Here is a 13,957-nt window from a genome sequence, read left to right as displayed (position 1 = left end):
GCCTTGTTTGGTTTATCAGAGAGCGAATAAATAGTAAGAAGTTTAAACGCCATGTCTTCTGCTGGGAGGCTTTCCAAAAGTCTAGCCCGCTGCCCTTTCCTTATTAGGAGAACAAGCAGCTGGATGTTTGGGCTTTGTACAGAGGAGGGAGGGAAGGAGAGGGGGCTCCAGGAGCGTGGCCTCAAATCACCCCAAAATTATAATCCAAGGCAAATGTGACCCGACGTGTCCTAACCTGCCGCATTGTGCAGCGCTGTACTGTTGATAAGACATTAAAAATTCCATTCTCGGTCAAAAATTAGATTATAGCAGATTTATGTTCCTCGAGTTGTTTTCTTTCTCTCAACTTCTTTTCAAAACTAAGTTTTGATTTCTAAATATTTGTTAAATCTTAAAGGCTGAGGCTACCTGATCCACCAGCATTTCACAGGGAACAAAAAGTCACTCACCAACTTGAACAGCGCAAACAGCGATCTTACGGTTTCCCTTTGATGTAAACATAGAGATCAATATCATCCTTCGATATTCCGTTTAATGTCAGGTCAGAATGTTAAACCGTTTTTCATAAAATAAGATTAGGAATTAACCGGTCTAAACCGGGTCTTCTTCACATGTATAAAATGTTGCGCTTCAACGCCACAGAGTACACGAAGTAGAAGAGCTGACGTTACTTCTGCGAACCATGTTTAAAAGAAGAATGCAAATGGCTGGGTCCTCCCCTCCATTTGCATTCTGGGAGTTGTTGTCTGATGATAGGTTTTCATGTGCACAATCTGAAACGGGCAACTTGCATTGTTATAAAACAATAAAGGCAGGAAATTGCTTCGAAGTTGCAAGATAATAGACGGGACGTGCTAATATAATGAGCATGTACTTAAAATTAAGAATTAATTTAAATTATGCATTTTCCAATATTTTTATAAATGAATCAGGAAGGGCATCCGGCGTAAAAACCATGCCAAATCAAACATGCGGACAACAAATCTGATTTCCATACTGGATCAGTCAAGGCCCGGGTTAACAACGACCGCCACTGGTGCCGTTAGCCAACAGGGAGCCAGTGGAAATTGTGCTACTGTCGGCCGAAGAAGAAGAAGAAGAGGGGGAAGGCGTGTCCGGAGACAGCAGGAGAGGAAGAGGGGTAGTAGAGTAGAGTTGAGAGTAGGAACTTTGAACGTTGGCACTATGAAAGGTAAAGAGAGAGAGCTGGTTGACATGATGGAGAGAAGGACGGTAGATGTACTCTGTGTACAAGAGACCAGGTGGAAGGGGAGTAAGGCCAGGAGTATCAGAGCCGGGTACAAACTGTTCTACCATGGAGTGGATGGCAGGAGAAATGGGGTAGGGATAGTCTTGAAGGAAGAATATGTCAAGAGTGCTTTGGAGGTGACGACAATGTGGGACAGAGTGATGAGCATGAAGCTGGAAATTGGTGGGGTGATAATGAATGTGGTCAGTTCATATGTTCCCCAAGTTGGGTGTGACATGGAAGAGAATGAAGAATTCTTTAGTGAGTTGGATGCAGTGGTGAAGATCGTCCCCAAGGGAGAGAGAGTGGTCGTTGGAGCAGATCTCAATGGGCATGTTGGCGAAGGGATCAGAGACATAGGTGACGAGAAGGTGACGGGTAGGTATGGTGTCAAGGAGAGGAATGTGGAAGGACAGATGGTGGTGGATTTTGCCAAAAGGATGGAATTGGCTGTTGTGAATACGTATTTCAAGTAGAGGTAGGAACACAGGGTGACATACAAGAGTGGAGGAAGGTGCACACAGGTGGACTACATCTTATGCAGGAGATGCAATCTGAAAGAGATTAGTGACTGCAAAGTAGTGGGAGGGGAGTGTGTTGCTAGGCAGCATCGTATGGTGGTCAGTAGGATGACTCTGGAGGCCGAGAAGAGGAAGAGAGTGAAAGAAGAGCCAAAGATAAAATGGTGGAAGTTGAAAAAGGAGTTTTGCATGCTATTTAGGGAAGAGGTAAGGCAGGCAATAGGTTACCCTGTTACCAGATGACTGGGAAACAACCGCAGAAGTGGTGAGGGAGACGGCCAAGAAGGTACTCAGTGTATCATGCGGGAAGAGGAAGGAAGACACAGATTCTTGGTGGTGAAATGAGGACGTACAGGAGAGCATAGAGCAGAAGAAATGGGATAGTCAGAGAGATGAAGAAAGTAGACAGGAGTACCAGCTGATGTGGCGCAAGGCGAAGACAGAAGTGGCAAAGGTAAAGGAAAAGCCATACGACGAGTTGTAAGAGATGTTGTACAGTAAGGAAGGAGGAAAGGACTTGTACCAATTGGCAAGACAAAGGGACCAAGCTGGGAAGGATGTACAGCAGGTTAGGGTGATGAAGTATAATGATGGGAATGTGCTGACTAGTGAGGAGAGTGAGTTGAGAAGGTGGAAGGAGTATTTTGAGGAGTTGATGAATGAAGAAAATGAGAGGGCAAAATGAGATGAGCAAGGATGAGGTGAGAACAGCATTAAAGAAGATGAAGAGTGGAAAGGCAGTTGGCCCAGATGACATACCTGGGGAAGCATGGAAATGTTTAGGTGAGATGGCAGCGGTGTTCCTAACGAGACTGTTTAACACCATCCTGGAAAGGGAGAGGATGCTAGAGGAGTGGAGAAGAAGTGCACTGGTAGCCATCTTCAAGAATAAGGGAGACGTACAGAGGTGTAGTAACTACAGGGGAATAAAGTTGATCAGCCACAGCATGAAGCTATGGGAAAGGGTAGTGGACGCTAGGTTAAGAGGAGAGGTGGGGATCACTGAGCAGCAGTATAGTTTCATGCCAGGAAAGAGTACTACAGATGCAATGTTTGTTTTAAGAATGTTGATGGAAAGGTACAGGGAAGGCCAGAGGGAGTTGCACTGCGTCTTGGTGGATTTAGAGAAAGCATATGATAGGTTGCCGAGAGAGGAAGTCTGGTATTGCATGAGGAAGTTGGGGGTTGTAGATAAGTACGTCAGAGTGGTACAGGATATGTATGAGAGCAGTCAGACAGTAGTAAGGTGTGCAGTAGGCGTGATGAAGGCCTTCAAAGTGGAGGTGGGATTGCATAAAGGATCAGCTCTGAGCCCTTTCTTGTTTGAAATGGTGATGGACAGGTTAACAGATGAACTCAGGCAGGAGTCTCTGTGGACTATGATGTTCGCAGATGACATTGTGATCTGTAAAAAGAGAAGGGAGCAGGTTGAGGAGAGCCTGAAGAAGTGGAGGCATGCATTAGAGAAGAGAAATGAAAGTCAGCAGGTGTAAGACTGAATACATGTACCTCAATGGGAGGGAGGGCAGCAAAAAGCTGAGAATGCAAGGAGTGGAGGTGGAGAAGGCGGATGAGTTCAAGTACTTGAGGTCGACCATCCAAAGCAGCAGAGAGTGTGGGAGAGAGGTGAAGAAGCGAGTACAGGCAGGGTGGAGTGGGTGGAGAAGAGTGTCCAGAGTGACCAGTGACAGAAGGGTTCCAGCAAGAGTGAAGGGGAAGGTCTACAGGACGGTAGTGGAACAGCTATGTTGTACAGTTTAGAGGTGGTGGCACTGACAAAAAGGCAGGTGGCTGAACTGGAGCTGGCAGAGTTGAGGATGTTGAGATTTTCATTGAGAGTGACAAGGATGGACAGGATTAAGAAAAGTGAAAGAGGCGAGATTGAGATGGTTTGGACACGTGTGTAGGAGAGATGAGTTACATTGGATGCTGAGGATGGAGCTGCCAGGCAAGAGGAAAAGAGGAAGCCCAAAGAGAAGCTTTTTGGATGTGGTGACGGAGGACATGCAGGCGGTTGGTGTAAGGGAGGATGATGCGCAGAACAGAAGGTATTGGAGGCAGATGATCCGCTGTGGTGACCCCTAACTGGAGCAGCCGCATTATTTCAGTCAAACACATTCAACATTATCTCATTGAAAGAGTAATGCACTCTCCAAATGTAACCATTTAAAGCACTAATTGTGTATTTTGAGCTCAAAAGTCGGAAAATGCTTCTAAAATTTTTCCAAAACCTTAATCTATAATAAGTCCCTTTCATATCATGTGAAAAATGAAAAATGTCAAATTTCGAAATGTGACCCTTATGTATGCGGTGGGTCACAAATGTGTGCTCTGAAATGTTGTACTTCATAAGGTGTGTTCCGAAGATGTGAAATCTAACGGCGTTAGCTGTGTCCTTTCAGGGCTGGCTAGCGGAGGTGGAGGGGAGAATGCCTTCGAAGAGCGATACAAGTCGGCGACAAAGTGGTCTCTACGACACCCAGAACAACACGGCGGTGAGCAACAACTGTGCCCAGGACAGGGAAAGGTAGGACACACACACACACACACACACACACACACACACACACACACACACAGTGCCCAGTAAACTTAAATAAAGAAATAACACATAAGAGCCTTGCACAACTCTGCGCCTGGGAACAGACACCTCATCACTTATTGTTGGGCCAAAAAGGTGTTTAAGTGTGTGTTTGTGTGCGTGTGTGTTTCCATTGGCCCCCGAGCAGCCCGGACGGCAGTTACACAGAGGAGCAGAATTCGGAGATTCAGATCAAAGCCAACAACAACCCCAACCCCAACCCCAACCCCAACCCCACCTCCACCACGCCGGAGTTTGATGACGAGTTTGACGATGAGGAAACCCTGCCCACCATTGGCACCTGCAAAGCCCTGTACCCCTTCGAAGGTAAGTCCAGAAGAATATATATGAAAAAAATAAAATTAAAAAATAACATTCACACAGCACCTATCATAAAATAACTACAGCACAATGTGAGGTGTTGTTTAATTTAAAAAGGTTTTAAGCAGTTGTATTCAAACTGTGGGGTAGCGCCCTGGGAGTGAATTGCAAAAAAAAATGAGCCTTTAGTATATTTTAAGCAATAATTTGACATGACTAATTACATTTCATGAAATATTTTATTTTAAGTTAAAGTAAATCTAATAGGATAAGTGTTTATTGATTTTGCCTTTCTGCCTCCTTAGCCTGTATGAATAGGCAATAAAAGCCTCAAATTATTGTGACTGTTCAACCTGGTTTGCTATAAACTACGTAAGTTTACACATGACACATCTTTTATTTGTACTTTTTGGGAGGGGGCCGTGTTTGTATAGCACTGTTTTAAAGACTTCCGGTATGCATGAAAGAGGATACTAAAATGGATGCAAACTTGAGATAACAGTTTATCTATCTCATATTAAAGATACTTAATAGGAGACCATATAAAGCATGGAACATAATACTGTGTGTCTCTAATTGATCTGTAAAAAGAGAAGGGAGCAGGTTGAGGAGAGCCTGAAGAAGTGGAGGCATGCATTAGAGAAGAGAAATGAAAGTCAGCAGGTGTAAGACTGAATACATGTACCTCAATGGGAGGGAGGGCAGCAAAAAGCTGAGAATGCAAGGAGTGGAGGTGGAGAAGGCGGATGAGTTCAAGTACTTGAGGTCGACCATCCAAAGCAGCAGAGAGTGTGGGAGAGAGATGAAGAAGCGAGTACAGGCAGGGTGGAGTGGGTGGAGAACAGTGTCCGGAGTGATCAGTGACAGAAGGGTTCCAGCAAGAGTGAAGGGGAAGGTGTACAGGACGGTAGTGAGACCAGCTATGTTGTACAGTTTAGAGGTGGTGGCACTGACAAAAAGGCAGGTGGCTGAACTGGAGGTGGCAGAGTTGAGGATGTTGAGATTTTCATTGAGAGTGACAAGGATGGACAGGATTAAGAAAAGTGAAAGAGGCGAGATTGAGATGGTTTGGACACGTGTGTAGGAGAGATGAGTTACATTGGATGCTGAGGATGGAGCTGCCAGGCAAGAGGAAAAGAGGAAGCCCAAAGAGAAGCTTTTTGGATGTGGTGACGGAGGACATGCAGGCGGTTGGTGTAAGGGAGGATGATGCGCAGAACAGAAGGTATTGGAGGCAGATGATCCGCTGTGGTGACCCCTAACTGGAGCAGCCGCATTATTTCAGTCAAACACATTCAACATTATCTCATTGAAAGAGTAATGCACTCTCCAAATGTAACCATTTAAAGCACTAATTGTGTATTTTGAGCTCAAAAGTCGGAAAATGCTTCTAAAATTTTTCCAAAACCATGATTGCCAACAAGTTTAACTTAGTAAGTACAACGTAATGCATTTAATGGAAAAGGACAACAATCCTTTAGGGAGATATTGGTTTGTTACGGGTTTGTTTTGTAGCACATTCCATTCCCGGGACAAAAGCTTAAATTAGAAAAGCTAGACATCGCAGTACATTTTTGATTTGTAGTTGTGCTAAAAAGACTCGCCCCTTCAATTTTCGTCTCGTCCTTCCACCGCCGCTAGGTCACAACGAAGGTACCATCTCGGTGGCGGAGGGGGAGCTGCTGTACGTCATAGAGGAAGACAAGGGCGACGGCTGGACGAGAGTGCGCAGGAACGAGGACGAGGAGGGATATGTCCCCACATCCTACGTCGAGGTCTTTTTGGAAACAAACGCCAAAGGTGCTATGACATACATTTAACTAAAGTTTTTTTGTATTTGAAGTTTTCATTAACTTGCCGCTGAATGTGGAAAGTGGGTAATGGGTAGTGACTTAATGCAAATGCAGGTTTAGAACCTCAACTTCCTGTCTTTCCAGGAGGGACGGACCAATCAGATATGTCTGTTGTGCCTACTAAGTTTGTTCGGCTGGTATCAATAGGTCAGGTGTTGATTTGCACCCTCTTTGTACTACTGTTACAACAATGCAATGTGAAGAAAACACAGTGAAGCAAGTTAAAACCCCTATGAGGAGTTGTGTAGATGCACGAGCATTAAATTAAAGTCCACATTTCCCATGAGTGCCCGTCGCCTCCTTGTTTTGAAGAGCAAAGTCAGAGACATATTGGTGATGTTGGCAAACTGTATCGCACTGGGGTGATGTATCTGTCTGTGACTGTGGCTTTACATTTGCTTCTCATAAATGGTTTCCATCCGCTGAGGGACATTTGGAGCCGTTTAAATTGACAATTTCATCGTGGGTTGTTCAAACAATTTTGTGATGGCTCTACGGATGCAATGCAAACTGCACTGATAGATAAATTGTGTTAAATAAACCTCCTCATATGAGTGCTTGGCTGAAAGCTAAAGCTAAATGGCTGAAACAAGTGGTTGTTGTGTAGAATAACTGCTAATGCAAAAAGGTTGATGGAATTGAACTATTGTAATTGTTGTAAATATGCTCTGCAGTGCAGTCTAGTGGGCACATGGGGTATAGCGTCACATATTTTCTGATCAAATTAAATTACGTTCAGGATTACATGTTACTTTCAATTCGAATGTAAATTCCATTATAAGTCACAAGGATAATCAAGCGAAGAACAGTTGCGTTGCTGCGACCCTTTTGAATCAGAATTCAAATGATTGTGTTTTTGATCACTTGCAAGTCCCCAATATAACAGAAAAAGCATGTGTGTTGTGCAGTTATGCAAAGGACAAAATGTAATTTAAATCTGCTGTAAAAAAATATACAGGAAAGATATTTTTGTAAGTTCTGAGATGAAAACATCCATGTAAAAAAAATCCTTGTGTTGCATGTCAGAGCTTTCTAGTATTCCTCGTACTTTGGTCAATTTTGTCGGTAAGTAAAGTTGCTGCTGTGAGATTTACTATTTTGTTTCTTAGCAGAAAATTAATCTTTTAAAATTATTGCTACTGAAATGATCAACTAAAACCGCCGTGAAATGTTTCAGTTTGGACTCTTTTTACAATTACAGCCTTGGACTGTTGGCCGACGACGGCCAGAGATACGGGGCTGATTGTGATGTTTATTATGCTTTGTGGTTTTTTGCATTGCGGGGCCTTTAATGCATGTTTTCACTTTGCCCTCTTTCTTTTCAATGCGTCCAATACTATGATAACTTGTTATTTTTGCGTTAAACGTCATTTGGATGTTTAAGGTTTTTAAAGTAAGGTTTTAAATTCTGGATGCAAATGTAAAGTAAATTCTATATAAAGTAAGTTCTTACTGCCACAGCACACTTATTGGTTCTCCTGTGCGGCCCCAATAATCATCTGCCCTTACATACGTTCTCTCCATGCACATTTCATGCCTTCTCGGGGTTTTATATAGAAGTCCGTTTGAAATGTATTGCACGCTATATCATATTGTTTGACTTTTCTGCATTATTCATGTGGCATCAGCATGTTGCAACAAGTTAAAGTGACAGACAGGAAACCAAAGTGATACAAGGTAGAAAGCTCAATCAGATATCACTGGTTAGCTAAACAAATATGTTTTCCTACACTTATGCAAAGACGATTCACATTAGTCTACATTGAAGCAAACTTTGCACCAAATTCGTAATCACACCCGACAGTTGGATCCTCGCTCCTAGTGACGAATGAGCTGTGTCTGGGTTTTGCATCCCAAAATATGTGTGAGAGCTTGTTTTTTTTACAGTACAATGAGTAGTTTGCTCAGCTGGACAGTAAACATTTCCCATGAATGAGAGTTTATATAGTTTCTACCTTTATATTCTTTATGTGAAGTGCCCAAAAAAACAAAAATACACAGAACCAGATTCCAAATGTTGTGATTAATTCCAAAAAAAAAAAACTTGACTAGACTCCTCATAGAATAAATGGACTTCTGGTTTGTTCTTGTCATTTGTCGGATTTGGTGTAAAGTGGGCTTTACTGACAAGAAATGAGTCAGCCTTAATGTCATAAAATAATTGTATTTGTTCTTCCACATAGATCTAAATATTTGGGTTATTGTCTTTAACTTGATTCCATTGAGCGCTAACTTGTTTTCCTTTTTGTCATTTTTTTGTTTTGTTTGTTTGTATTTCCTGTTTTCTTGAATTCCAGATTCCTAAAAGTGTGAGGCTGGCTGAGGAATGGTCAGGGCAAGCAGCGCTCGGAAAGAAATCCCCACGCCCCCTCAAACCCTCGTAAAAGGCAGTCAGGAATGAGAGTGAGAGAGAAACCCAAATTTCCACCACTACGTCTGAAACACAGACGACTAATTTAACAAAAATTCTGTCGGTAGCTTTGAGGTTTCTACCAAAAAACCAAAAACAAACACTGAAAGAAAGCCACGGGAACTCAAACGCCAATTCCAAATTTTAGTGTCCCCGCAAAAACCATCTCATTTATTTTTTAACTCCCTAAACCATAATCACTTTCGCACTATTAACCTTTTACTTTTTGGATGTCTCGGCAAAGCTTTGCTTCCTCGGTGTCACTAACCCCTCCCTCCCCCCTCCCTGCCTTCGCCCCGCCCCCCGCGTCGTCAGCAGCGGCAGCGCCGCTCGGCTTCCTCGCTCCGCCCTGACGTAGGGGTTGTGGTCAGAGATAGGGCAGAGACCAGCTCCTGAAACTGCATCTTTTTGACCAAGCCTGGAAGACACACTCCCATCTCGCTCCTCTGTGTGTGTGTGTGTGTGTGTGTGTGTGTGTGTGTGTGTGTGTGTGTGTGTGTCATAATGTCCACCTATGATCCACCTCCACTCCACTGGGGAATGAAGGAATCCACATCATCCACCTCCTCACTGGTGTTTGCTCTTCTCTCTGACCACACCCACCCTCTGACCACAGCCCCCTCCCCTCCACCCTTCCGCCCCTCCTATGGTCTCTCCATCCCTTTTGGGGGGCGTGGAGCAGCTTCGGGTGGAGGCGTCCCGGCGTGGCGGCGTTTACTGCATGCTTGCCCTGTCTCCTCCTCCTCCGCCCCTCTGCCGAACGAATGAAAAGCCCACAGCGGTTCGGCGCACGCGCGCACACACACACACACACACACACACACACACACACACACACACACACACACACACATTTTACCGGTATCAAGTGAGGTCCGAGTAAATATGCCTGGTAAGTGAGGACCCAGGTTTTTCGGTGCACTTGTAAACCAAAAAAAAAAAAAAAAAATTATTTTGGAGACTAGTCTTCACAAACTGTCACACACACACACACACACACACACACACACACACACACACACACACACACACACACACACACACCTATCGCCACCGGCCTTTCTTTCTGCTCTGTTAAAACCCCATTGCCTGGTCATATCAGTTTTTTTTATTAACCGGTTTGCCACCTTTTTGGGTTCTGTGCCTGTGGATCATTTTTCGTAGTTGTTTTTTTTGTATCGTTGTTTGTTTTGTCTGGTGTGTTACCTTTGTCTAAAGTAAGCATGTTTTTTTTTTGGTTTTGGTTTGTTTAACGGCCACTGAGTGAGTGATCTCTAATGTAATTGAATCTTAATTACTGTAAGCGAAAGGACATTAGGGACCCAACGATGTTGTTATCTGATTTATGTTACATTGCGTCAGTAGGTTAATGAATGTGTCGTCCTTTTTTGTTGCACTGTAAATACAGTATACAGTATGTGTCTGTGGCGTTAGCGCCGAGTGGTTGTTAGTTTACAGTGATTGCCCCGTGGACGCCGAGACATTTTCAAATGTATCCATGCTGTCCCAGCGACAAAAAAAGACCCCCCCCCCCCCAAAAAAAAGACATTTGTGGGGAATATCGTTGACGTATAATGTTTTCAGTATGGTCCATTACTGTTTACCGTGTAGAACAATGATACTGTGATTCACTACCACGTCATTTGCGTGAAATAAATGAGACCAGGCAGAGTTAACCCTCTGTTTGGGCCTTAACTTCAGTTATCTTTGTTTTTTATTCAAACGGGAGAACGACACTTCTATTTCACAATTCTCTCTGTGGTCTCAACGGAAGGAGTAATGTGTCATTTACCTGCACCTGGGGGGGGCAAACAGAGAGTTTCTTTTGTTTTTCGTTTTTTTTTATATTGTACCAGTCAGACTAGAGATATAATCTCTTCTTTCCCTCTCTACACGGCACATATATGGTTATAACATTGGTATAATTTTCATGTTGTGAGGTCAAAAATAGTTTGCTTTTTTTATTTGATCTTTTTTTTCTTTTAAACTGTATTTTTAACGTGGAAATGTATGTTGCGCCTGCTTCACCACTCACTCGTTCTGCCTAACCGCGGGATGAAAAATCCCTAAACTGCAACAATGTGAACATAATTATTATTTGTTTTTTTTAAGCCATGAATATGACTGGGTTTGAACGGAACAGGGATGGACAGTGGCCCACTATGTGTATAGTGAACATAATGACACATTACTTCATACAACGAGTAAAGCAAATCTCCACTGTTGCAGTAAAAGGTTTTAAATTGACACATTTTCATCACTTGACGTCTCCAGCTGTTAAACCAGTCCCATTTATTTTATTAGTTCATTGATTGACGATACATGAAGGTTGAATTGGGCCACAGGGGTGGACGGTACCTTCTTATCCACAAACCCCTAAGTCAACGTCCCCAAGTCGACCGCCTGTACATAAGAAATGACACGTTGGAATCAAGAGAGAGTATATATGATTATATAAATAAAGTTTAAAGTAAGTAAAAAAAACATCTATTTTAACTATTGGAAGATCTTACCATTACTTTTTTTCTGCTTCGCCTTCTCTTTCCTTTTTTTTGTTTTTTTGCGAGGTCTACCAAATGGTGTTTTGCACTTTTTGTTTGTGGTCTATTTGGTGGCCGTGCTTATGTTTGGCAGCACTGAATACTTTGCATTGTGTTTACTGTGCCAATTAAATTTACCTGGAAAACGCCTTATGTCGCGCTTTCTTTCAGAATTCACCGAAAACCAATGTTGTCTCAGCCACAGATTGAAATCAAAATGAATAACCATAACAACAACAGCACATATGGTCATTTGTATATGTGTGATGAATGATAGATAAGGTAAGATAAAAAAAAAATGAATCCTGGGGGGAAATTCAAGTTTTACAGCAGCAAAATTTGACAGAAGACAAAACATTAATAATAAAAATAAAATTTATGTACACACATAAATAGAAGTTAACAGGAAGTAGCACTGTTTATTTGGGCAGGTGGCAGTGACACTAAAGTAACGTACAAATAGCAGCATTATATACAATGATAATACTAGTAAATGTGATGGTATATTTAATAATTGTATAGGCATATTTCATGAATATCAATGGTGAGATAGCAGTAGTGAAAATAATGGTAATAATGGCATTATAATATTAACTTGCAATACTAATAATAACGTCAAATATAGCTGCAGGCAGTAATACAAGGGGTCCAGTTTATACGTTTTCGGTATGTGTTACAATTTTTTGTGAAATGCATTAAGATATTCTGAACTTACAAACATGTAGTTACGTTCATGTAATTCCACAAATCACCCTGTCATGACATTACATATGAAGCATTCCCATTTCGATCAGACGTCAACTATTGATTTTAATTTCTAAAGTGACATCACTTGTGTCATATGAGATAAGTCAATTCTAAATAACATTTCTAAATAGCTGGGCTAACAGTCCTAATTTTGTTTGTAAGTTGCAGAGTAATTTGGAAATGTGGACAAGAAATGACAAGACAAGTAAGATAATTGTTTTATTAAACAGTTTTCCAAAAAGATTTCCATTCAAAGCAGACGTCACCCATAGACAATAATGGAAAAACCTACATTGAAAGTCTTTCTATTTGTGTTTTTGTCATCAGATTTTTCTTCACGACTTTCTTTGGAATATTGTGACTGATCTTGACGACTGGATTTTTGGACTTCTTTATCGTCCTTAATTTTAGGCAATTTTTTGGCATCTGTAACAATAACAAAAATAAAGGCTTTTGTAATTTTTATAACAATAACAATAAATACATTTAATTTTAGAAATATACTGTATAAATAAATACATGTAATTACTAAAGAATTATATTTTTTATGTTAATAATCTACAGTTGGAAAATTGAATTTAATAGATTACTTGTCTATATTGTAATGCAGACAACATTACTGAACATTTAACATTCATACGACATTAGAGTTATTATGAAATAATTTGTCAATTTCTCAATATAATACTTTCTGCCTTTTCATTAAAGCTTGTGAAGTTTAGGTGTAGGAAAGTGTTTATACATGACGTTTATTTATTTTTTACTTTAAACGACACCCTGTCATTGTTATAACTTACATGGTTGCATTGAATACATCTAGAGTATCAAGTTCAAGAGGTTATTTGTCACATACATATACATCAGTGACAGTAGGTGACGTGTCTTGTATAGGTCAATTGTGACGTATTTGCGTATGACGAATTGACATTATTTATTTGTTGCCTTTTTTCCCTTGGATAACATTTTCAGTAAGTTACATTTTCATGAAATACGAAAACGTTGTGGCATTTCTGTGAGCAATAACCATTGCACGGCTTCTATTTTCCAACGCGTCGCTGGATCTTGAACACATCACTCAGTCCCACGTTTCAGTGGATTCTACTCAACACGGTGGCGATTTTTTGTGGACTACTTTTTTGCTTATTTTTCATTAATCTGGCGAAGTAATGGGGACTACGGAGATAAAATATCAATCAAAACACATCTACTGACATCTACCAGGTGAGAAGCTATATAAATATACATGTAAATCGATAGTTTGTTAGATGCTATATAGAGATTTTGACATAGATGACTTTAGATGATTACTTTCAAATATTTGAGCGCACAAGGTCACAATGAATGTTGTACGCTCACTACATTTATAGGTGTTGTCCAATTACAATAGAATATACTGGATGCTGTTTAATTTTCAAAGGGGGGAGGACTGTGACGCTTGCCCTCAAACAATGACTTTAGTGAGTGAAGGTCCCGTTGCAATTCTAATCTATGGCCACCAGATGGCGCTCCAACTCCACCAACGCTATTTTGTTGCAGCCGCAAATCCATGAGGGTGAGGCTGGTTATTGTTTATGAGCTTTTGCTATTTTAATTTGGGGAATTGTTTTGCTCCGAAAGCTTCACCACACTGGCTTTTGCCTGTGTGTTCAGTGTGCATTTCAACTTATTAATGTCTCAAAATACATCTTATTGCAAACGTCTGCAGCTCAGGCCACGCCGTAAGGTTTAACTTCCA

General features: G+C 41.4%; 1 protein-coding gene across 4 annotated transcripts in view; it reads left to right on the top strand.

Moving 5' to 3' along the window:
• Positions 1–11,611, top strand: part of fnbp1b (formin binding protein 1b) — a gene marked incomplete at its 3' end in the record, with an annotated part of 60,530 nt that extends 48,919 nt beyond the window's left edge. For 3 of the 4 annotated variants that reach the window (XM_080018164.1, XM_080018161.1, XM_080018162.1), the window contains exons 14-16: positions 4,173–4,297; positions 4,500–4,678; positions 6,314–6,492. In XM_080018164.1, coding sequence (XP_079874290.1) covers positions 4,173–4,297; positions 4,500–4,678; positions 6,314–6,492 — 483 coding nt within the window. Of the gene's footprint in view, positions 1–4,172; positions 4,298–4,499; positions 4,679–6,313; positions 6,493–8,822 lie in introns of those variants that run through there. The other variant, XM_080018163.1, reaches the window with a different exon arrangement.
• Positions 11,612–13,957: the final 2,346 nt, after the last annotated feature.

Source organism: Zeus faber (genome assembly GCF_960531495.2).
Source record: "Zeus faber genome assembly, chromosome: 17".
Taxonomy (NCBI): Eukaryota; Metazoa; Chordata; class Actinopteri; order Zeiformes; family Zeidae; genus Zeus; species Zeus faber.
Note: the sequence above shows the minus strand (reverse complement) of the source record. Positions and strands in the feature narration are given on the sequence as shown.